The sequence below is a fragment of the Sceloporus occidentalis genome, unplaced genomic scaffold (genome assembly GCF_023333645.1).
Source record: "Sceloporus occidentalis isolate IW3139 unplaced genomic scaffold, rSceOcc1.0.p SCAF_55, whole genome shotgun sequence".
Classification (NCBI taxonomy): Eukaryota; Metazoa; Chordata; class Lepidosauria; order Squamata; family Phrynosomatidae; genus Sceloporus; species Sceloporus occidentalis.
This window is the reverse complement of record NW_028317035.1, coordinates 2,079,290-2,105,138: the sequence shown is the minus strand read 5'-3', so window position 1 is coordinate 2,105,138 and position 25,849 is coordinate 2,079,290. Positions and strand designations below refer to the sequence as shown.

Sequence of the window (25,849 nt, the reverse complement as noted above, 5' to 3'; positions counted from 1 at the left end):
AATAAAACCAACCTAAAGTGGTGGCTTGCTGGATCACACTTGCCATATTGCCTTACAAAGCATATTATATGCCTTCATGTATTAATGTTGCCGAGAAAAAAATGAAATCTTCCATAGCTGTACATTGCAAAAGGAAGATTCACACAGCAGGACTCTCTTATTACTACCATTTAAAAAAAAATAGCCAATTACATAAACCCCAACAAAAGAGCAATAACCAAACAAAATACATATTTTCGAGGCTTCAGTTGTGTGATATATCTCCAAAATTAAAATGGTTATGTGTTCCGTAAGATTTATACTAGACATCTTGCAGACGCTCTATTATCAGTTGTTTTACGCCTGCATTAAAGCATCATTAGTAGTAACTACCCAGTGTCCAAGCAATTTCTAATAGTTACTCTGACTTTTGTATTTTGGTGTGACTTTAGCAGGAATTATACATATATTAATATTTTTCTGCACAGATCCTTTAGCATACACGGACTATTTAAAAACTATTATAACTAACATACTAGAGCGTTAAAAAAATAATTACAAGAAAAAAATACCTGATTCTTGTAAATGGAAAGTGTCAGTTCGTCAACTGGACTTATTAAATTCAATTTAGCAACTGGTTATAGGCTTCCTTTCAAAGCAACATGGTGAAAAGCACCATACCCTCCAGGATGCAATTTCTAGGATCCATAATGTCCATAACACATCTCCATAATATATACATACAATAAATATTACTTTCATTATGCAAAATATATATATATATATAGCAATATACATAAAACGAGACATATCCTTTGTACACTATGCAACTGGTCTGTAGCAGGTAGCAGATTATTCCTGGCACTTAATATACGCACAATGCATTTGTAAAACGAATAGGTAGCCCTATATTGGTTTAAAGATGTTCAGCTGTTGCTGCCCTAGTCTGCACGGGTTTTCTAGCAAGTACAAATATTCTGGACTCAGGATAGTGTTTTAAAAGGGAGGAACAATTGTCCATACAACCTCTGTGTGTTGTGCAGGTACCACACACAATAAGATTGCACATTTTAAGCCTTTCATAAGCCATATTAAACAGCAGAACCAGAACAGATTTGTCTGCAGAAAGGCAACACAGCACGCAGTACATCTATAAGACCAGCTACTATTGTATTTCTACTTGAGAAACAAGGTAAATGTCTTTGAGGTCACCAAGTAGAGAGGTGTAGCCAAGCACTTTAATATACACCAAAGGATGCTGAAAGGGCACATCAGAGCTGGCAAATCCCTTGTGGACACCGGCCATCATGATTTTCCTCTTTGCGTTGTCTGGATATAGAATCCACATTCCACAAGGTAATTTGGAGGTCAAAATTGGATATTTCTCACAAATTCCAATGGTGATGCTCACATATGACTCCACTCCACGTGCCTGTTCTCCTCTAGGACAAATTCCAGGCTCTCGGTGTGTCTAGTTTAAAAAGAACACACTTCTGGCATCAAGAGGAGTGATTCTATTTAAGCTAGGTTCTGTATAGCTTTGCATCTGTGGCTGCCTGCGATGTGTGAAGAATGAACAAAAAGAAATCAATAAGATAATAGGAAATGTACAAAACATTAAGAAAATAACATAGGTTAAAATAAATATCCTGTTTAAGAGGAACAGACAAGAGAGCCTGAAAATATTATTTATTAGGACAAAAAAAATTATATAATTTTTCTGAAAAGTAAAATAGTAGGAGCAAAAACTTGAGAAGGCTAGAGTAAAAATCACAACATTTTCTTCTGAAATATAGTAATGTTAAAATGTATGCAATGAGATAATATGATTCTCAATCTTGTATGGATATCTGCACACATTGATGATCCCCACCTTGTGTTAATTATTCTTTCACTAGAGTATTACCTTGTTATACCACACACAAACTGACCTGAATGGCGCCCAGTCAAAAATTAGCATAAAGGTTTACGAGCAACCATCACTCCTGTGTTCCCATGGCACGCTACGTTAACTAATCCAGGTTTTAAGTTAAAAAAAACCTTTTGCAATGATTGTAGCACAGCTACAAATTTCCTTGTTCTCCATGAAACCAGCAAAGTGCTGTTAAACTTTTGAACAGTAGTGTATATATAGGTCCACGTGCCTTGCACTCATTGAAGAATTTTCAAGGTGTTTTGCCTCCGTGCTGCTCCATTCACACGTTAATCCACAAAGGCGAGGCACTCACGAGACTTGACATTCATAAATATTTTTTTATTTTCAATAACAAAGGATCAACGATCCGGACTGAAACGCCAATCAATAACAGTACTCTATGAAACATACTATTAAAAAATATTATATGCCCCGCATTATTTTACAATTTTTGATCTAAAACATACTTGAAATTTCGAATGTGATATATATATCCCTTGTAATATGATATACGTCACACGTTAACAAAGCCCCCCACTACACAAAACTCCCGTTATGAATCTGTTGGGTTTTTTGATGGTGTTTGAAAGGGAAATAGCATCTTACATTGCTGCTCAGACACACATGATGTTCGCCCCGTATTCCCCAGCGCTGTCACTGCCACTGCTGCCGCCCCCCAGGGTCGAACGCTCAGGAGAGGAGGGGAGGGTCTGAGGAGCTGGGGACGTGGGTGACGTAGGGGGGCTCGGGGTGGCGCACAGAGCTGGAAACAAAAAATGAGAATGAGATGGTGCAGAGAGCGTGAAGCAGTTAATGTTTCTCTGTATGAAAAGAAAGACGACGAGGATATAGCATCTTATCCACATCTCCACCCAGACACTACCCTGATAAGATGCCCGCATAGCAGACAGTGGAGGGACAAAGCAAATGTCAGCGTCCTCTGCAAGGGTTTTGAGTAATATTTAGTATTTTACTAAAATGAACCTTCCAATGAAATATCTGTAGTTTATTACTTTATTAATTACAACAAAGTCACAAACAGTGACAGAAATTAGGAGATGTTTGTTTAGTGGTATTGAAGTTGCCAACATTCAAGAATAAAGTTGCTTAACTAAGTCTAGACGAGCTATTTACTGGTACGTTTTAAGTTGCAATAAATGTTTCTTTTTTAAAAACCAACATAAATGTATCACACAATATAAGAATACAGTCTAAAATCTTTGGTGATTTCACATTTAGTTCAAATCTGTTTAATGATGCATATTTACATACAGCCTTGTATCACGTTTCTAGCAATAATAAATAACTTGGCGTTCAGGAACATCATTTGAATCTTCCATTAACCTTTCCAGATGAAATCTGTTTATGAAGCTAAAAAGTAGAGAATTCAGAATAGAGTTATTATGTCACGGTGACAATATGTTGAAGCCCTCTCTGCCACTGAAACGGTTAACAGCACATTTCTTTCTAATGATCCCTCTTGGGCAGTAAGAAGGTAGCCTTCAGAAATAAATTGCCTTGCTTTTATGTCTTATATTCAATCAAAATGAATTATTTCAGCAATGTTGTTACAAGGAAGTATACTAGATAGGAAAAATACAGCTAAACACAAGGCAGCTGATACCCAAAGAGATGCCTCATTTATCTGAGGGTTAAGAAGACCATGTCAGTCCCAAATGACAAGGTAAATTGAAAAGGGAGGTGCACTGAAACATGTCTTGGTTATAAAGCACTATGCACTTGATACATAGATAATAGAAAAAGGAAAATGCGGAACCATGTTAACATCACTGTCAGTATAAAAGCATCTTATTAAACTGTGTGCAGCGGAAATCGATTTATTAAGGTCAGTTGCTTATGACACATCAGTGGTTATGATCTGTGCCATTCTCTTCCACTTTAAATAAAACCAACATATGGGCTGTAGGCTGCTGGCCTCCAAATCTCATCATTCTTAAATGTGGGGTCATCAGAAAAATATTCCACATCAATGTTAATATTCCACTTTAGCATTTTACCCCACAATCATTCTGTATAAATATGACTGAATGTGTTTTAACCTGCTAATATGCCTTTTTTTTAAAGCTGTAAATTATGAACAATAGCTAAAACAGAGATGAGTCTGTGTCTGTATGTTTGGATCATACTTCATAACTTGGTTCAACATTCACAAAAAGGGAATAAATGCCAGGAAGAAGTAAATCTTAATTCATTATGTAAATGTAATAACGGGACGGCTCCTGCAAAGCTGGTAGTTTTGAAGTAAGGAATACAAGGAAATAACTGGTGTCCATTTTGCTTGTGATTTACAAAAATGACTTCCATTCTCCTTTCTCAAACCAGTTGTGTCTTACCAGAGAGAAGACGGCCACGGCGTGATGCTTCTGCTGCCAGTGTGCAAGACAACTCTATTCGCTTTTCTTGCTCATGAAGCTGTGATTCGGGATCTGCAGGCAGCTCCAGCTCAGAATCACTCAAAGGAATAACATTCTGCAGGCTACGGGAAACAGAACACAGGTGGTATTAGAAGATGGTTGAGAGGAGCAACCTTAAATGAATGGGACACTCCAGCCATCATATAAACCTTAATGCATATGATAGCTGTGTGGTCCATTTTAATGTTTGTGGTGTTCCTCTTGCCTCTTTTGCCTGCCTCATTTTTATTCTCCGTGTTATTCTCCAATTGTGTGAAATATCTACAGTGCAATGAAAAGGTAGGTGCCCTTCAAATGTTTCAGATCATCCAACTAATTTTAATATAAACAATACTAAAGAGCTCTTAGACTCACCCCCATAAGGGGTTAGACATCAATTCAACAACAAATATGAATATATAAAACTTAACATTAACTTTATAAATTAAAAGCCAAATCAGGAAATAGCTAGCTCCAAAGAGAAATATAAGAAAAATAAGAAATTTAATATAAGACAAAATGAGTAAACACAAAATGCAGTTTTTCAATGTTCATTTCATTTATTGAATATAAAGAGTAAATCAAAATTCATATCACCAATGCAAAAAATTAATTACCCCAAAACCTAATAACTGGTTGTTGCACCCTTGGTGGCAACAACTGCAATAAAACATTGGCAATTTGTCTTTTACATAACAGAATTGTTTTAATTGAGCCACATTGGAGGGTTTTTGAGCATTAACTGCCTTTTTAAGGTCATGTGCTTGAGCTTTAGGTCACAAACTATTGACCAGACATTTTCCTTCAGTATTCTGACACAGAGCAGAATTCATATTTTCATCAATTATGTCAAACCACCCAGGTCCCGAAGCAGCCATCACCCTACCACCACTTTGTCCAACTGTTGGTATGATGTTCTTATTGTAAAATGCTGTAGAATATTATCCCAAGTCTTAGGGGTCCACCAAGATGTTTTTGGCAAAAGTGAGACAAGCCTTTGCGTTGTTTTTGGTCAGCAGTGGTTTCTCTCCTTGCAACTCTCCTATGGATGCAGTTTTGTGCACTGTCTCTTTCTTATTGTGAAATCATGACCACTGACCTTAAGCGTGGTAAGTGAGCCCTGCCGTTCTGGGTTGTTTTGTGATCTCCTGGAGGAGTCATTCATGCATTCTTGGAGCCATTTTGTAAGGTCAGTGACTCCTGGGACAGTTTACCATTTTTTTCTTGTTAAACTCTATGGTTCTCGCTATGGTTCGCTGGAGTCCCAGTGCCTTTATAAATGACTTAGTAAAACCTTTCCAGACTGGAAGATCTCAATTACCTTATTATTTATCTATTAAATTTCTTTTAATTGTAGCATTATGTACTGACCTTTTAGACCTCTTATCCAACTTCACTTTGTAAGACAGGTTCTATTTAATTGATGTTTAGATTTAACAGGGATGGCAGTAATCATGCCTGGGTGTCTAGTGAAATTATTAATTACATTTTATGAAATAACCTTTTCACATACTGCATTTTGTGTATACTCAAGTTATCATTGTTAAATATTAAAAAGGAGTTTGACAGCCTGAAACATTGTGACAGATATGCAAAAAAATAGAAGAAGTGGAGGGAGCAAATATTTTTCACAACACTGTACTTCAAGTCAGCTCCAGCACTGGCTCGGCAAATTCTGCTGGCTGGGCCTCTTCAGAGTAGAGCCCTGCGCGGGATGGCTTTTTTAATCCCGCTCCCGCTGATTTTTTGCCCGCTCCCGCAATGTGGGTGTTCTACTCCCGCCCGCTCCCGCCACATTTGTGGCAAATCCCGCCCGCTCCTGTCACATTTGTGGCCAATCACGCCCACCTCCTTACCTGAACTGCAGAGTTCCAGCGCAGTCCCGCAAGGCTGCCTTCTCGCTGCTCACTCACAGCGTCTCTTCTCTTGCTCCGCCCAGGAACAAGGCGGAGTCACGGGAAGTGACATCACATCACGTGACTCCGTTTTGTTCCTGGGCGGAGCAAGAGATGAGACCCTGTAAGAGAGCAGCGAGAAGGCAGCCTTGCGGGACTGCGCGGGATTACCGGGACCCGCAGGTACAGTGCCTGACCGCCCGCATCACCAGCAAGACCGCCCGAGCCTGCAAGTTTTTTGCTGTCTCCCAATGCAGTCCTCTACTTCAGAGCCTTTGCACATTTAAAAGTTCTCTCATTGATTTCAATATGAAACTGATGCATTTAGGGGGACATCAACAGTGTGTGTTGCTCCACGAATGGGATGCCATATTTTTTTAAACCTATTCCGCAGTGAAGAAGGCATCCTTATGGAAAAATAAAAGGCTCTACACATTGCCAAACCAACCTAAATCTCCCTTTTACAGGGCATTGAAGCGCTGCATAAATTGTTGGCGCTATATAAATAAAAGATAATAATAATAATAATTTAAAGAATGGAGTCTTACATGTGTGCATTAAAAAAACTAATGTAAGAATATAACAATGTTTGTCCTTAGTAAAATAGATGATCTTTTCATTGAACATCACAAAGGATTGAATGTGTCCCACCTGGATTTGGCGATTAATGACTTTATCCGTTCGACTTTCCTTTGCTTTTCCTGCTGCTCCTCTGGGCTTAGGGGGCTCTCTGGCTCCATTTCAATGTAGCGCTCCGGAATTAAGACTTTGTCTGGGGTGGAGAGCTGAGACACAGAGACGTACATACAGGGTGTGATAGAGACAGAGTGTGTGATACCGTGTGTGAGAAAGACAATCTGCCATACATACAGCATGTGATACATACAATGTGCCATACATACAGTATGTGAAACATACAATGTGCCATACATACAGTATGTGATACATACAATGAGCCATACATACAGTATGTGAGACATACAATGTGCCATACATGCAGAGCATTTTAAAACATTAAGAGATAAGTCCTATGGTAGATTTGGTGTGTGATGGTAATATAAAATATGCAACACAAACTGATTTTGTGAGTGATTACATTTGGTGTGTATGATACATTGTGTGAGCTAAAATGTGACATTCAGGGATTGGCACCTTGTCTGGGGCGAAGAGCTGAAACACAGAGGGGAATAGTTGCATTGGTAAAAAAAAGAGGAAGATGCTTTAACAGACTAAGGAGAGGGGTTAGGGGCAAGGAAAGTAAGCTCTTAGAAAAGGTAGGGCATACAGAGAGAAGACTGGCTATTTTAATGAGGTGCAAGGACACAAGCAAATTATAAAGAGTTTTAGTGGTGAGTGGCATGAAAGGGCATTCACCTCTCTGTTGATGTCCACATTATAGGCCTGTGGTTCCATGTCCATTTTGCGCAATCTGGCAATCTCCTCTCGAGGGGATTCATATGTCCTCTGGGACTCCTGTGAGCGCACTGCAGCTTCTAGGTCGGAGATGTCCACTTCATGGATACTGCGATGCCTCCGTACCTGAAATCATTGTGGAGACTGAGCAACATAGTGTAACAGCAATCAACATAACTTAACCTGCTGTATGAATGCATGTTAGGGTCTGTCTACAGTGTAAAATGCAAAGAGATGAAAACATGCAGAACTCTAGTTGTTGGATTCCAATGCCAATTTAAGGATGTCATTTCCTAGGCTTGACTTACCACCCTGTATGATCCTGCTGGTTTGGTACTGCTGGATTCTGTCTGCTGATTGGCTGGAAGTTGCAGGCTCCGCCTCTTCTCCTTCATTGACCCACTCTGATGACGCTTCATGCGATCAATTTGCTCCTCAACACTCATCTTTGACTTTACCTCACTGGGAAAAAGTGCACTCTTTGGGCGCTCCTAAAAGCCAATAGAATGCATGAAATTAAAACACATTAACACATAACAAGGCAACAACAGATTACAGAGAGTGTCAAATATGACTTGTCTACTGGTTTATATAGAAAACCAGTTCAAGCACATCAGGATACTGTGAACAAATATGCAGTTGCTAACCAGTCGCTATGCAGTTTAGAAAATAAATGTTTCTAATATTTATTATCTATATAACGTGTACTAGTGACCACTACATTTTTAACATTTGCATATTAAAATCAACTAGGAGATATTAATCCATCATTTTAATCCATCAGAGTGTTTTAAAACATGGTATTAAGATATGTTGTGTTGGACTCACTCGTGAGCCAAGTCCATTGGGTGCCTGGCTCCCTCCTCTTCTCACAACCAATGTTTTTATAGCCATCCCTTCCTCACTGGGTGACTTTGTCCGTGGAGGCACAATGCCTACTGTAGGGCAGAAACAGAAGTAGAGATGAAATGAGAATTCTCACCACCACACCAGAATAACTTAATTCATCTATTAAAACTATATACATGTATCTATAATATTATAGTATCTATAATATTTATGAAAAAGTGACACATGCTTGAATTCCCGAGTACCTTTGTTGATGCCTTGTAGATGCATCTGTTGCTGCTCTAAGTCTGTCTTTTGCTGAAGCGAGCTGACTGTTTCAGTGGGGAGGAATGAGGGATGCTGAGGGGATTCCCTATTATATGGTTCCAAGCTCTGCTTCATCTACAAAAAGGAAAAATACTGAACAGTGATCGGGAAAAATAAAAGGAAAAAGGAGAGACCAATGAAAGCTGACAACAGTGAGAAATTGTGAGGAAGTAGAATTTGGCACATTATATTAAATTAGCGACCACCATATTTTCCAAAAGCTTCTTTGGGGGACTCATACATGTACAAGCTGGAAAATAACTGCTTACTTTCTCCAATCTTGGCTATGGAAAACTATGGAAATCCTGAAGAAGCTTCTACAGATAAGGCTAGGAACAGGTACATATCTACAGATGACATTATAGTATAGGAAGCTGGATGTGTACATTAATTCACATCTAGGACACCACTGTTAGCAGCTTCTCTGGTATATAGAAAATGTAGTCACAAACAACAGTGTGTCCTACACCCACCTAACTCAAGCCACCAAATAATCTGTTCACTACTGACCCCTTCTAGTTACCTCACTGTGTGGCCAGCAGGGGGAGATAGGGTAAGGCCACGGCTGGAAACGGCCCTCCCCAGGGGGTGGAGGGACAGCTGGAGGAGAGTCCAAGGGAGTGTACGAAAGAGGGAGAGGGGGCCGAGGAGGGCCCGAATCCTGAGACAGAGAGGAAGCCAGAGAATATTAGCAGAAAAGGGGTGGAGAAATGAAGACAGTAATAGGTAAAGATGGGTTGAGATTAAACTGAACATATGGGGTGGAGAAGTAAAAAATAAATGAAATAATACTTGACTGAATCCTAGATTAAACATAAAACAATTTTAAAAAATTAAATACAGAGTAGTATGTTTTATACGTATGATGGAAGTGTTTTTTTGTAGCATTTCACACAGCAACACATAGAAACAGGAGTCTATAGTAGTCTATAGTAGTAACAGGTATAAGCAAGCCCCTCGAATAAAATTACTGATTTACCAATCCCCTACCGATTTTAATAGCAAGGTATGTTAGTCAGTATAACTAGGTTTTCCTCAACAGTGGGAACATGCCAGGTACTGAATAAGGAAAAACTGAAACCACATTGTGGATGATATAGACAAACATAAATGGGGACCTGATTTTACGAATGAAGGCATGCCATTGTGTGAAACTGCACAGCTTGTGAACATTTACATTAGGATGTGAGCACTGGTTTAACTTTTAACCGAGAATGTATGAGCAGAAACAAGTATGCCGTAAATAAGCATCAGAGTTAACTCAGCAATGCAGGGTTAGGCTAGGTTTCCACTTGGGTTTTTGTCCTGCGTTTTTTTTCTTGATGAAAAAACGCCAAGAAAACTGCCACTGCATTTTCCTGCGTTTGGCTAGGTTTCCACTTGGGTTTTTGTCCTGCGGTTTTTTTCTTGATGAAAAACGCCAAGAAAACTGCCACTGCATTTTCCTGCGTTTTGGCGTTTTTTTCTGGAGTTTTTTCTGGCGTTTTAGCCTTTCTGTGGAAATTGCTTTTTTTGACCTTAGGCAGTTTTTCCAGCCTTTACAAGTTAGAAGTTTCACCCAGCTAAAAGGGATTAGGATAAATGGCAAGTATCTGCCCCCTGATGTCATTTACTTGGTAGAGTTCTACTTAAACGCCCCGGCGGACCCTTTGTCACTTTTCTGTGGTTTGTAAGGCATGCTTTATTCCGAATGTCTGCTCCTCTAGGAAGATTGGCCCCAAATGATGGTGCAAATTGTTTGCTGTTGCTTTTGGCACGCAGGATCCAGTTGATGCGTCGCGTATGTTTGTTTGTAATGGCATGTTTGTTCCAAATGGTGTAGAATTCAATATGAACTTTGTTTTGTGTGAAACTGTTTGTTTCCAGCCTATTTCTCGTAGGACACACAGATACTGGGTCCATCCTCTGCATTGTAACTGTGGAAAAAACGCCATAAAAAACGCCAAGGCAATAAACCCACATGGCTTTTTCATGGCGTTTTTTCTCTCCCATAGACTTCTATTGGAGAAAAACGCCAAGATTTCCTTGCAAAAAGGGGGGGGTTGGTCTCCCGAGTTTGGAGCTTTATTGGCAGGCGTCTCACTTACGTCGTGTCATCGAATGGTCCGTTGACTCGACTAAGCAATGGGTGTCCGTGGAGGGGTCCTTCCTGACGTGCCCGGTTTCCTCGCTACCGTGGACTCGTGACCCCGTGAGTTGTGTCACTCTCTCTGCCCACCCCTTCCTTATCCCTACCTTGCGGGTCTTTCGTAGATTGTTGCGCGAAGGTTCGGTTGCAAGGGTCCCCGGCCCACTGACTCCCTTGGTGGGGAACCCGGACTTCCCTCCGGGTCGCTCAGGCAGTGGCTTGCAGGCTTTCCTCCCGCCGGGAGTACGTACCTTACGCCTTTGCCATGTGGTTTCTGGGACAGCTCTGAAGCCCTTGGAGGCCTTGTTTGGCCCGGGAGCCTGCCCCTTTTCCCTCCAGTTCCTCTACCATCAACTTCGGCATTTTGCGTCTTCTTTAGCGGTCTTGCCGCATATGGAACGACCGCTTTCACAATTGGAGAGGTTATGCCTTGAACAGCAGGAGCCGCCCCATCTCTTGTCTAAATTATATGCGCTGTTGCTTTCTCCTGAGCCGGTCGCCAAGCCATACTATTTTAGCCTTTGGGAGAGGGACCTGGCTTGCTCGTTTGAACCGGAGGATTGGTATAAGATCCTCTCTATCGTCCACAAGGGGTCGGTGTCTAGTCGAGTGCAGGAGACGTCTTTCAAGATTCTAACCAGATGGTACAGGGTTCCCCTGGACATTCATAGGTTCGCCCCTCAGGTACTTCCGACCTGCTGGAGGTGTGGTACCCACCCTGGTTCCCTGTTGCATATTTGGTGGTCCTGTCCTGATATTAGGCCCTTTTGGGATTCCGTCGTGACGGCGATCCGTGATGTTGCTGACCCTGATTTCCAGGCTTCTCCTGAAGCCATTCTGCTACATCATACGCAGTCTTCTTTCTCGGGCTATAAGCGGTCCTTAAGGTTTCACTTGATTAACGCGGCCAATGCAGTCCTCCCCCGCCACTGGAAGTCAGCCACTCCTCCCTCCTTCATGGCTTGGGTTAACCAGGTCGAATTCATTTATCAGATGGAAGTTCTGGTGTGGTCAGCTAGGGGTGCGGGTCATAAAGTTGAACTTAAATGGTTTCACTGGAGGTCTTTTATTACGTCTCTGGAACATCGCCCCTTACCTGGCTCCCTCTAGGGGACCGCTGCTGTTCTTCTTTTGGGTGTACGCCTTCTTTTCGCGCCTCTTCTTGTTTGTTTTTACTAAGTATGTACTGTAGGTTGTAATGGCTCTGTGTCGGAGATACCCATTGGACCCTGGGACGGATATGTTATACATTGTTATACATTGTTTTCTGTTTCTTTTTGTTTTATTTCTTGTTTACCAGCACTGTACTATTGGGTACCCCACTGCTTGCCAGCCTGGTGTTGGCCCCCTCTATAGGGGTAGCTTTACTATTTTCTGTACCCGATTTGTTCCAGTATATGCTCTCGATGTCTCATGTTTTCTCGGCCACTCCGGTACGTGTGCTGTCTCCTCTTATGCTGTGTGTGTCTATGCTCTGCGGTTTACCTATGTAGCAGGTATTATGTACCATGTATTTGTTACCATACGTGCAATAAACTGAGAATTGAGAAAAAAGATTTCCTTGCAAAAAACGCCAGAGTGTCAACATGCTGCGATTTTGAAAAACTGCCACAGAGCCCAAAAAAGCAGAAAAACGCCAGAGAGGACTGAAAAAACGCCAAACAAAAAAACGCCAAGTGGATATGGCATTCTGCGATTTCCTATTGAAGAACAGCTAACATCTGGCTGCTGCGTTTTTTCACTAAAAAAACGCCAGGTGGTGCTATTGGCGTTTTTATGGGCGTTTTTAGCTAAAAAAAACCAAGTGGAAACCTAGCCTTAGTCTCATTATTTAAGTGGGAGATGTGATGGTAAAGCAATTCCATTGCTAAAAGGATATCTCAGGCCACTGAGAATAATTAACAGATAATAGAAAGGGAAATAAGAGTGCTTTGGTCACAAATAAAAGTATATTCAAATATGGCCTTTACGAAATTAGTGCTTGGACCAAAATAACATAACTCAGGACAGACCACTAACATGGTATGTGTGTATATCCCATTATTATCCCTCATTTTTAGTATTGGTAAAGACATAATGATGTCCATGAAAAGAAAAGAAAATGAGAAGAAAAGGGTAGAATGTAAATGTACCTGTACCATAGCCCAAGAATGAATAAGAATCAGTATTAATAAAATTGTATTGGTGCACTGCCCTCAGGTGGTTAATGTTGATACTGCTCCTTTATCTTTGAAATTGTGTTTAGTTGTTATTAATATTTTGTTATGTTGCACCATAACATAAAACAGTAACTATTATACTTTTACAGACATTTCGAAAAGGAACAGCCCAACACACATACATTTGTTTCTCAAATAACCAACAGTTAGGGGTTTTAGGATGTTTTGGCAAACACACAGATGGATCTGATAGACATTGATTGGCCCATCTGCTTCAGATCACTGATTATGGTCATGGAAAAGTCCAACAAATAATCTTTGCTGAAGATTTTAACATGGTCCTGACTTACCTCACTAGTTGTCTGCTTGGTAGGTGAGCCTTGAGATCCTGAGATGAGGGAGAAAGGGCTGAGGGGACTGGTCATGCTGGCAGAGCTCAGGGGACTTGCTGGACTGTTAGAGCTGAAGGTAGCGGAAGGACCTGCGACTACTAAGAACAGAAAAGAGGTCATGAAAAACCTGATAAAAACAAATGGAAAGTGCTTGATGATGTGTCTTTGTATACTTAATGGTGCACATGAAAGGTATCATTTTCATTTGGCATTTATTGAGAGCCCCTTTATGTATAAGGAGTTTGAAAAGGAGTGTGTCTGGAAGTTCACCTAAAATACTGATGGTGTAAAAAAGCATATAATATGAAATACAGGATTTTACTTGCTGTAAGAGATTCACCTCTATGCTTGGCTGTATCAGTTCCTCTGGATGGATTATTTTTTCTCAGTCCTTCCATCACATCCTGGATCCTCCAAATTTCTCTCTGGATGTGTCTGTTCATCAGCTCATTCTGCAGATATAAAAAACACAACATGAAACTGATTGCTGTTTTGTATCCCTCTAGTTTGTTTTTTTTGGCACTTCAAACTCACCTGTATATTAAGATTAAGCTGCTCCCACAAAGCATCATGCAACGCAGATACTTCTCCCTCCAGAGCTTCATACTCCAGGCTGCTATTATTTAATGCCTGGTAAAACCGAAAATAATATACACTGATTGATTTTGTTTTTCCAATATCGACAGTGCTTTGTGCTGAATGTTTATAACTCTGTGCATTACCGTGGTCGCCTGCGACAACTCCACGCGAATGCTGATCAGCTGGTTCTGCAGTGATTCCTTACGGTGAAGCAGCTTGTCTGGAAATGCTGTCTGGTTCCCAAACATCTCCATCTCCTGGTGAGTTCCCATCAGTGCACTCTCCAGGCTTTCCTGGGGAGGAGGCATGAAACGTTTAACCAAATGAGCCAGTTTGTCATCACACAAAAAATAATCTGATCACTGTGATCAGATCGCCTCAACAAAGCACTCAGGTAAACAATGAATCACTTACTTAGTTACTTACTGGCTTTCATAATGTCAACTAAATCACATACACAAAACAGCAAAAATAATGACCCAAAATATAACGCCATACGCTGTCAAATCGCAGTCATGAACATTCCATCACCGAGTCTCATAACCAGACCTTGGGTCCCAATCTCTTACCTTTTCTGCTTTCAGCTGCTGCACTAACCGGTCCTGCTCCCTTACTACTTTGTGCTGCTCACAAAGACGACCCAGAAGTTTCTGGAAGGAGTAAGGTGATGTTTTATGTTAACCTCAGGTTATCATACATGTAATTAATAACTTCTAATCAATGCAGCACAGAGTACCTCTTCGATGCCACTTACATCAGTATCCTGTTCATTGATTTTGTAGCTTTGCAAAGCCTCCCGGTATGGATCTGCATAAGGGGAAACCTAAAAAAATACATAAAATATTAAGGATTTCATTCAGCTACAGTTGACTTTACGATACTATCTCACACTTTAATCATAGCTATACTTCAGAAGTTGGATAAACTGTAAGGTAATTTCATATAGCCAGAACTTTATCATGCATAAAATTGATTAAAAATCACTAAAAGAAAAAAAAATATTATAATAGTGTGGTATAATGCAGAAATGGTGTCATATTTGCTTTCTTATTATAATGGCTATATTGTCTTTTTTATGAAAATACCTTTACAAACAAGAAGAACCACATGCTGAGTTTGCCCAAATTGTGCTTAACTGGTCAGCAATACAATCTAGCATGCTGTAAATGTACAACGGACAATGAAAATACATGATGGTGATCCTATGGCAGCTACTGGCACCAAATACTGACTTCCAATTGTTTCCTCGCGCTGTGGCCTTCTTTTGTGTACTATTTAAGTACAAACCTACCTATTCTCAAACATTCACATATACACATCTACCTTGCCCATTGGCAGCATCAGGATTACTGTCACACTTCTGTGCAATTTCTGCAGTTCTTTATATTCAGATATACCGTAGTAACAGATCTGTACAAAATTGGGAATTTTCTGAACGCCGTTTAATTGCAGAACACCGAGGGGCCTGATTTAGCAAATTCCTGTGCAGGTGACATGAAGATGTAGTGAGTCTCATGCAGAGTGCTCTCTTACTTGCATGAAGATCTGTGCCCGGGGAGAAGAGTGTACCATATTGTTCACCATGCTGATCAGAGTCTCACTCTCACTCATCTGCAGCGGGTGGGGGAAAGGCAGGACGATGACAAACAAATCCAGCCAGAGTCCAGGCATTCCAAACTTGTATTAATTACCCAAACACTCTGCTGCACGGACTGATACAGCGCCAAGACTGGTTATACAAACAATGCACGCGAGCTCTGTGACTTTTGAATACCTTTTAGTGCATCAATATTAAAAGTTTTACATGTAAAATCACGTAAGCTTTCAAGATATGCAAGGTCCCTTCTTCAGATGTATCACCAATTTCAAAAACATCTTGCCTCACGGATGCACAGTATGATGGTGATTTTACAGCACTCACTACATACCCTTTTTGTTCTAAAGAATATCTAAAAAAAAAAATTATTAAAGCAATAACTCTTGAAAGGTTATATAAGTCCCAAGACCAAATGACTCTTTCTCCTTGTTGCATGTTTGATCATACACAACAATCAATGAACAACTGGCCCAACATAAGACACGATACGTTTTCTACTAGTTAAACATTAAAAAACATTTTTAATGTTTACATTGTATTATTAAAATTTATTATTTAACTATTTTACCATTTTTTTTTTATATATTTTTATTTTACGGATCAGAGAGTGATCCATAGTCAGGCTCCAGTTCCCTGCAATGCTGATGGCAGTACCTGTAATCAGCATGCAGGGGGAGCTCAGAGGTCTCAGGAACCTTTTCCCTGTAATTGTTCCTGACCAGCAGAAGGGCACCGCCATCTTGTGAAAGCCTTTCAATATGACAAATATCGTTCAATGCTTTCTAAGCTCATTTAACCACATGAAGTGCCAGACACGTCAATTGTCGTTAATGGATAATTTCCATTATGTCCCTGGCACGTCAGTTGTCATGAAGGGGTTAAGACAGCTGTATATTATGTATGTATATTAGTCATGTGGATGCGTTCTAGTTCGGTTATAAACTCAATCACCCAAAGGGACCCTCCTATTAATGGAAGTATATGAGGGAAAGGACTTTTTTAGCATTACAATAAGGAATCAGCTCAGTGCCGGGGAAAACCACTCAAAAAAAGAGTGCCTAAGACAGTGACTTGCTGGTCTGCAGATGAAGGAAGTTCATTTGAACACAATAAATAAATCTCTTTTTACCAAGACTTAACACTGTATACAGTGCAATATTTAATGATTTAAGATTTTGTTTCCCATGGGACTCTTCCCCTTTATTTTGGGCTCAATGAATATGAACATCTGATTTAGAGTTCAATAAAATGTAAAGTAAAGCATGGGAAAAAATGTTTTTTTAATCACCTAAAGCCATTTGACACACCAATTGTTTTGTAAAAACACAAAATACGTTTTCCAATGAACTGTGCATCCGCTAATGTTCGTAGCATGGTATGACTGTGGAGAGAATTACGTTTGCTCATATGTGCCCTTAGTCCACTCATCAGCCCCATATGTAGTCTTTATTCCAGTGTTGACTGTCAGTAAATTAAATTTCACCTATGTATTTACTAGCAAGTGGCAATATATTGCACAAAACCATTTTTACTATTAAGTAACATAAACTCCGTTTATAACTTTAAATGCTTTATACCAACTGAATGCTGACAATTTGTGCTCAATTTTCATATGCTTTCATATCACAACCCCACAAACGTGAGCGCTATTACAAGGAGAACTAAGTTACAAGGAATCTATTATATATATACTAGAAAGCACAGTAGGAAGAGAGAAGGGCAGGCAGACAGTGACGGGCAGGCACATAGCTATGTGACATCCTACCTGCTGATCCAAAAAATCAAGATGCCTCTGTAACTGCAGATCTAACATCTCTTCCTGTGGGGAGGGGGAAGCAGCAGCAGGAGACAAACAAACGGTTAAAAGGGCAAAGCCAGAGCGCAAAGCAGGCAGTGAGCATCCCAACTTATATATATGCACTCAATCCAATTTATGTATAGATCTGAACTGATTTCCTGTTCTAGCAGGCCGCAAGCAACTGTGCTTATAACGCTAAAGCAGAAAAGAAATGAGACACACACATGTAGCACAAACCACGTAGACACACACAGCATTTCAGTCTGGGACATACTTTAAAAGATAGTTTGTAACTGGATTCACAATAGTAGTTGTTCAGGGATTAACACATCCCAGAATAGGAGTGTATTCTGCACAATCCCCCATATGCATTTGCCCCTTGGAGGGGTGATGATGTAATGACTAGGGATGGGCAAAATGAGTTGGAGCTTGAATTTGGATACCCTTGTGGTCTTAATAAACATTTTGAACTTAGACATTTACTTTAACTGCTTTTGGAGAACTTTTTTTTTTTCCCCTCCCTATTTTGGTTTTAATTTTATCTTTAAATAACGTCATAAGACAAGGTGGCCCCATTTGTTTTATTTTCTACAATTATACTTTAGAAAGTCCTCTAATATATGATTTGAGGTTATTAATATTTTTTTTATACATACTTTTATTGTTATTGAATCTGTCACTTTAATAAACATTTTGTTTAAGTTATGCGGGTTCGTTTTCATAAATATTCTATTAATATGTAAAGTTTTATCATTGAATTCTTGTTTATTGTGACTGTGATCAGTTTTATTTTATATATTTGATTATGTTTTACTAATGTGTCCCTATACATATATTTTGGAAAGAACCCTACAACTACCACTACTGTAATCTGACTGATACCTCAATAGCTGAAAGGGGTATCTAGTGCATGTATGTTTAATCCTTTCATTTTGTACAATTGTGAGGTATAGATTCATCTATTATTTTACCTTTTTTTTAAAAAAAATAAGCCTTGTTACTCTGTACTGAAGTTCCATTCTATGCTGCTGTCCATTTTTAATCCATACCAAAGGTTCATTATAGGTGATACCTGAGAGAAGGAAAACTGACTACTCTATTATGGAATAATAAATATAATATATTATACTATGATATTGTATTTTTTGTGTTTTTATTACAGTAAACTATAATATTGGTTAATATAAGACCCATCACTACTGAAGAAAGTAACACCTTAATTTCTAATCACAAGGTTTGAGGCTCATCCTGTATAAGCTTCACCCACAAAAAATAGGGTATATTTCTCCACACATCACTGCTTATATTTATTGTATTTTTAATTTCACAAAAGCATTTTACTGGTTATTGTATGTATTGTACATTTTATTATTCAAGTCCACTATTTTGCGCTCCTTGCACGTGATAAACTTAGATCCAGTCATCTCCAGCACTGGCTTGACGAACGCTATAGGCCTGGATCTATTAAGACCACATGTGTCTACGTGGAAAGTGGTCCCGTTGATTTCAATATCGCTTACCTGCCATTGATTGGTTGCTTCAAGCAGCCAGTCAGTGGCGTGAATCCTAGAACCATCCTAGAACATGACTGACTTCTGTACAAAGGCTGATTTAAAGGAACAGCAAATCCACTTAATGTCAATTATCCCCCATGTCTGCAAAATTCTCTGCATGAATACAGTGTTCATGTGCACCAGCTGTTTTCAGTATAAAAAGGATGATTTAGTAATAAAAAGGTTAATTTTAAAGCAAATCAGCTATATATTATGAATGCCCAACTCTTCCAAGAGAAACCTGCTGGGTCATCTGAATCCCAGTACAACTTTGAAAAAGAATGTACCCCAGCATATAGTGAGGTGCTCTAAGGCTCCCCGTTTCTAAATTTGATTTCAAATATACAAGAAGATTTATGCATAAACGTGTAAGACACCATCAAGTGGTGATAATACAACAGTTTCTGGACACATTAGACTCCTGTAGTGTAGGAGAACAGCTCTGCAGTGAATAGCAGGGGCCAGTCACACAGAAGGAAGTAAGCATCGACAGTTAAACAGGGGTTAAATTAACCTAATTTCTTATAGCAATGGATGCTAACTTTTAATATGACTAGGTATTGCATTATCACTTTCTTAAAAGCAAAAAGTTAAGTGCCAACTTAGGTCAAAAGGAGTATGGATCTGTATACATGCATTACAAGTTGTTTTTTTAGATCCAAATGGCGCGGCTGGCAAATGCGTGCAAATATAAATATGTGTTAATCCTTTGGAACTTGAGAACATTTTAATTTAATGGTCTACTTTCATATGCCCTTATAAAAGTTAGCTCACTTTGCGGATGTGTCCGCGGCAATTTATGGGTGCAGCAAAACTTACTCTGCGTTGATTGTGTAATAAGAATCTGTGCTTCTTTGCACAATGTAAAACTCCACAAATTAACTGCAAATCTAAAAATAACAAAGAATAGGTGGTGCTGCTAGTATGGGGCATAGACACGCACATATCATCGCCTACTATTGTTTCATGTACACAATGCTGTGTGCATTTACATCAAGCATGCAAAGCCACGCAATCTAGAGTGAAGTGAGAATTGCAAGAGCAGAGACATATATCAGGACAGAAATATCATAGTTAAAGTGCTTCTGGCACGGGTCCCACACATACAATACACGATAGTGAATGGGACAGTGCAGAATATTCTCCCTTAATCTGGGTTGCTAGCAGGACCATTTTGACAGTGAATCCCCTCATGTTGTGTAACATACCATCTTGTCATGAAGAGGAGGAGATGCTGGGTAGTTGTAGGAGTATATTCCTGCTGGGAGCGGCCGCCGGTCACCCAAGTAGTCGTACTAGGGAAGAGGGAATGTACGGTTAAATCATTTATTACATTTGTCTATTATTGCATTCAGCAAGGTTACGTCTTCCAGCATCATATGTGGAGTTCAAGAATGCACAGTTTGAATAAGACGTGCTGAAGTGTTTAGTGGCTTCCGAGCTTCTAAACATTATCCATATTATCCAACTTGCCATCAGGATGGAATGATACCGACAGCCAGGATGCATTTCTTTGATAGCAAGTAGGGGTTAGTGAGCTTTAAGTGGATAAAACACTGTATTTAAAAAGAAGGGATGTTTAATCTCTACTTCTCTTGTTTGGCTTAGTATTTATAAGGATGCTCATAAACAACAGTTCATGTACATATCTCTCTATTATACAGTCCTTGAACGTATAAAACATATTCTTTGTATATTATATAATTTTTCTACTTTTGCTAAAGATTCCTCTTCCTGTGCAAGCATAGCTATTGATATATAGAAACCAAAATTTATAGTGTAACACAGACATATGTTTTATAGCTTAATCCTTACTTTTGGAGAGCTGATTGAACGTCTCATAGTATATGCAACTGGTTCGCCAAAATTCTCATCTCGTGTCACATTTTCAAACCTGGCACTGGGGGAGCGCACAGGAGAGTAGACCCTTGGACGGGTGCTGTATGTACCCTGACTTGGAGAGCGAGGTACTGAGCGAGATCTGGGCTGCAAAGATAAGCGCCGTAGAGAATCACATGCTGCGTCTGTTTCCTGGTAATATAAAGCTGGACGAGGGCCCCACATCTCTGCTGATCGTCCATATCCTGATGGTTCCTTCCAGTCCATGGGGTGATATGGGGCTCCATTGTGTATGGTCTGCCGCTTCTCTTCAACACCCCAGGGTGGAATACCTCTGTCAAAGGCCGTCAAGGAGCAGATGCTGTCTGGCCTTGAACTTGTAGGGGTGTAGTACTGATAGCTGTCAGGGTATTGAGAAGGGTATTGAGAATAATAGTCTGGTACTCTGTGTGATCCTGGGTAATACCTGCTGGGGCTGCAAGGAAATATGTTTACTGTATTAATTCAGGGTGCACTGTATGTCTTTGCTGTGCACAACTTCACATACACACTTTTATATTGTTTTCCAACCTATTCAATCATTATATTAAACATTTGGGGGTCACCTTTGCATTTCCTCTGTGGGAGCTGCTGCCCTGCGGAGATTGACCCAATGCTGAAGCTGAGACATGGAGTTCTGTCGCTGTGCTACCTTCTCTGGGTGGGTCCTGGGTTGAATCGCACGCCGCTGTCCATTACCATCTGGGAAGGCAGCACTTGTTTGTCGTCCCGGAGAGGGAAGAAAACCCCATCCATTGGCTTGTGGAGGACGCTCACACTCAGGCAGATGTCTTGGGGGCTCTAAGTCAAGAGGTCTTTCAGTAGAAGCCCCTGTCCCATTGATTTTAGTCAGTGGCTCCTTCCTGCATTCTGGTCTCCTTTCCAACTTCTCAGACCCTCTCCCATCACCCTCACCTCGGCTACGGGTGTCCGGTTCTCGATCCTTAAGAGGTGGTATATTCTCACTGTCTTGCCTCTCCAACCTGAACAAAAAATAAAAAAAACATTTTGTAAATGCTATTTATTAAGATGTCTCTCGGTGAGTTGATTATTACTACTTTTGACCATGATTTAGATTGCGGACCTAGATTTTGTATATGAATACTACATGCAACCAAGGTCACATTCTGTATTCGAATGCACGAGCCATGCATGTGTTCAAGCACTGACCTAGGAGTGGATTGGTTTTCCATTTGTGATGCCTCTCCCATTACTCGCACCCAGGACTCTTGCTCCTCCTTGCTGTCTGCACTAAAGTAATAGGTCCGGATCCCAGCATGCTCTGCCTGCCGAGAGACAGTGGCTGCATTATGAAGAGAGACATCCCCCACCCAGCATACTGTCACCTGAGGGAAATAAAGAGATGGGGACACATGAAATTAAATGTGGAAAACACTCAAAAAAAAAAAACAAAAACATGCAAAGACAATGCTACACACAATCCTTCACCAATATGATAGACAAACTATTTTTTTACTGTACATGTAACAAAAAACATAGAGCCTTCACTTATTTAGACTTGTGTAACAAGAGACCATGTGACAGTATTATATACCAATGACAATGCAATAACTGCCTGACTCACTCCAAACTCCAAACAGCTGGAGAAGCAGAAAGGAACTGTGCATTTTACTCCTTCAAACCTGTGAGACATTTATCAAATACTAATTAATGAGCACAAGCGTTTAAACTTGACTCTGCTAATGCATTCTCCCCACATGCATTTACTTGGATCAATGTAAACCACAAACCACACTTATAGGTAGCGCTCAGGATGTAGCAACATGCACATTTCCAAATCGGATATTTTTTGTAGCATGCACCCTCGTCTTGTGCCAAGCAGAGGATCGGTGATAATGACATGCAGGAGGTTCGGCAGGACTTACTACCTAGCATAGCGGATCTGCAGGGGGGCAGGCTCTTGGCAGGGGACGATCCACATGATCCTCTCACCAGCACAGGAGGGAAGACAGAAGAGGTGAGAGGGGTATATACCAGGGCTGAATCTGCTTGAATCAATCACTTAAAGCAGATGCCCCATAATTATTGCAAATTCACATGGCTGAACAGCACGGCATTCAAAAGAAAAATGGTAGCATCTTTAAGGAGAATAATGAACTAAGGACAGTGGCGACTTTGGAAACACATTTTAATATCGATTTAGTTAACATTGTTATTTGTCGGTATGTTCTTTGAAAAAAGAAAAGCTCGTAGTCAGGGAGTTTGGCTGAAATGTTTCCCAATGATACCAAGTAGTAGTCAAGCTAAGTTCAATGTGTGTTAATCAAACTGAAATAATTCCCAAGAACTCAAAAATGTGCCACTGTCCTTAGCACACGTTAATCCTACTAAAAAGAAAAAAATCTCTTGAAATGTATGAATATATGGGGGAGATACATAAATAGACACATTTTGTAGCAGAAAACAAAGTCAATAAAGATATTTAATCTGGCTTTAAGAAGGGGGGAACAGTCAGGATATGAAGTTAAACTGAAATTCTACAAATTAAGAAATTTCAACAACAATTTCTATTTAACAAATCTATTTAATGGTGAGTGACAAAATTGTTAAATAATTCATGTGTCTATTTCGCATTCGCGTTCTTTTATGACAATAACTGGTTTGTGTATAGACACAAGCATAAATTTGGCTGCAACTCTTTTATACATCTCCCCCAGTGGGGACTTTAGACAAGTCAAAGCAAAAATGTACATTTTAAAGTAGTTTCAGATTCCATTTGAACACTAACCATTGAGATATTTCCTTGGTTGTTTCAAGGACTTCGAAAGAAATAAAGGATTGTTTCTTATACTTTCATATTTACCTTAAAGGTGTGCTTACGGCTGATGTTATCCGAGGGCTGTACTGGGGAGATGCGGAAACTAAGTAGGGGGATGCTACCCAAAACCCCTTCCTCCTTGTCATCTGGATGTGAATAAAAATGAGAAGACAGAAAATGTGATCAGCGTTCGAAAGAAGAATGCTACATGCAAGCAGGAAAAGAGAAGACACTGCAAAAGTTATGACAGGAGGATAAGCAGAACAGAGTGAAAGCTGTTGTATTTATACAGAAACCAATAAAGCAAAATGAAAAACACATCTGTTGCTGCAGCAAATCATGTCAGAAAAGGGGTATTATACAGAATGACAGAAATGTGCTTGGAGCATGTCCTTACAAACAGGTAGAGGTTAGACGGCTGCCAGGCTTTTTCCATACAGTGCTCTGATGTTCTCCCTGATACTCACAAAGCTAACCCTCGCTCCAGAAAGAGTTAATGCCTTCATCTGTCTAGCTGCTTGTGAGAGTTATGAGTGGGAGGCTTTTGTACATGCATAAAACAATGTGTGTTTGATAAATAATTCAAACTCCACCTGCTCTTGGACTCACCACAGATGAACAGGAGAAAGGGTCAGGGGCACTACCTGGCATCACAAGATGTGAGGCTAGGCATGGCAGGTGGATGGTTTTATATTTCACTTTGGGAAATAACACAACTTTCCACCTGTGTGGTATTTATGCTTGTGATGAAATCACTGTTACACATGTACCTTTATAATAAAAGAGGCAACGGTCAACCAGGACAAACCAACGCTTGTTCCACTGCTTTACTCCAGAGCTGGCCTACAGGACAAAATGAACAATTGAAAGAAATTAGCCTGTAAAATAAATGAATTAATGAGGTATGCTCACAGTATTGAAAGGTTTGTAACTAGTCACACACAAACTTCTGTAAATGTAGATTGCACGCTCCACTTCTGCTGCCAGTTAACAGGATGATATATATGAGTTAACATGATTGAGGTTGGCACCCATAGTATGATATTGTTTGTTTATTAGGGTAATAGACTCCCATCCTGGACGTCCTAGAATGTGCAGTCATGCCTGGATCATAGAGCAAGTATTTTGATGGACAACATACAGCACAGATAACAAAAGAGGTAGAGATGAGGTTCAACAATAAAACAGAATATCTCCTGGGGTTCAGATGAAGCCTACATGGAGGCAGAATGTGATGAAGGGCTTGGTTATGTGATTAGATGAAGGTCACGCACCTGTTTGTACAACCAGCCTGTCTTTATGACCTCTGCATTCGGATTCCTCTTCATGGAGTTGGAACGTTTTCCAAATGCAATGCCTTTCTTGGAAGGTCTGGAGGGCTATAGTAAGTAAAACACTTTCTAACAATGGCCTCAAAATATAAATAAACAGGAAATAAACTGATGTCTTGTCCTAAATAGAACATTTCAGAATGTAAGACAGCAATGTTTCTATAATTAAAAAATAGGAGAGAATATAAAAGTCCAGCTGCTTATATTTAAAGAGTGAGATGCAGTAACACAGCATCCAGCACAGGACCCACAGGTGGGTTCATTGGCTTAGACTGCAATGGAATTGAGTTTCTAAATAACAGTCTCATTAAAAGCTTAACTGTTTATAAGTGTACCTGGCTTAGTGACGAGGATATATCATAATAAGCTATTCATTTAATAATGCCTTTTTACAAACAAGAGCTATTTTGTAATAAACATGATATGGCTGAAACTTGTGTCCTATAGGGCCTACTAGTGTCTACTGCCAGTCATCCTACTGATCAATAGGATGAATCACAATAGACCCTATAACAAGAAAATCATTATCCTTAAAGCAAGTATGCATCTAGGTAGAAGCTCTCACCCTGATGCTGGCCCCATCCGGAGAGGCATCAGAAACCATAGTAAATGAAGTGTTTTCGTTGGATAAACTCGTCGAACGCTTCCCTCCAGCCTCAGCACTCATGTCAGACCTGGGTGTAAGGTGGGATGGGTTTAGCTCATGTTAGAAGAAGCAATAGACTCTTGGCAGAGCTGAACCATACTCTTACCCTTGAAGACCGATTTCCCTTGGGATTTCTCCAGTCACTGGGTGCAAAAGGGTTGTGAAACGTTCATTGTGGCTACAAGAGAACGAAAGACAAATACAGCTAGTCAATTTTATTAAATGTGTTTGAAAAATA

General features: G+C 39.9%; 1 protein-coding gene across 1 annotated transcript; it reads right to left on the bottom strand.

Annotated features, from left to right (window-relative positions):
• Positions 1 to 2,508: 2,508 nt before the first annotated feature.
• Positions 2,509 to 25,632, bottom strand: LOC149287904 (pleckstrin homology domain-containing family A member 6-like). The gene is made up of 24 exons (XM_089492272.1): positions 25,531 to 25,632; positions 24,909 to 25,013; positions 24,405 to 24,477; positions 23,680 to 23,780; positions 21,999 to 22,141; positions 21,422 to 21,838; positions 20,793 to 21,291; positions 20,186 to 20,272; positions 17,392 to 17,445; positions 15,563 to 15,640; positions 14,784 to 14,852; positions 14,599 to 14,679; positions 14,173 to 14,322; positions 13,985 to 14,080; positions 13,791 to 13,902; positions 13,409 to 13,548; positions 9,295 to 9,432; positions 8,711 to 8,846; positions 8,445 to 8,554; positions 7,925 to 8,107; positions 7,578 to 7,742; positions 6,855 to 6,988; positions 4,249 to 4,391; positions 2,509 to 2,657 (listed from the first exon to the last, which is right to left on the bottom strand). The coding sequence occupies exons 1-24, from the start codon at positions 25,630 to 25,632 to the stop codon at positions 2,509 to 2,511; spliced, it is 3,465 nt and encodes a 1,154-aa protein (XP_089348398.1).
• Between the last annotated feature and the right edge of the window lie 217 nt (positions 25,633 to 25,849).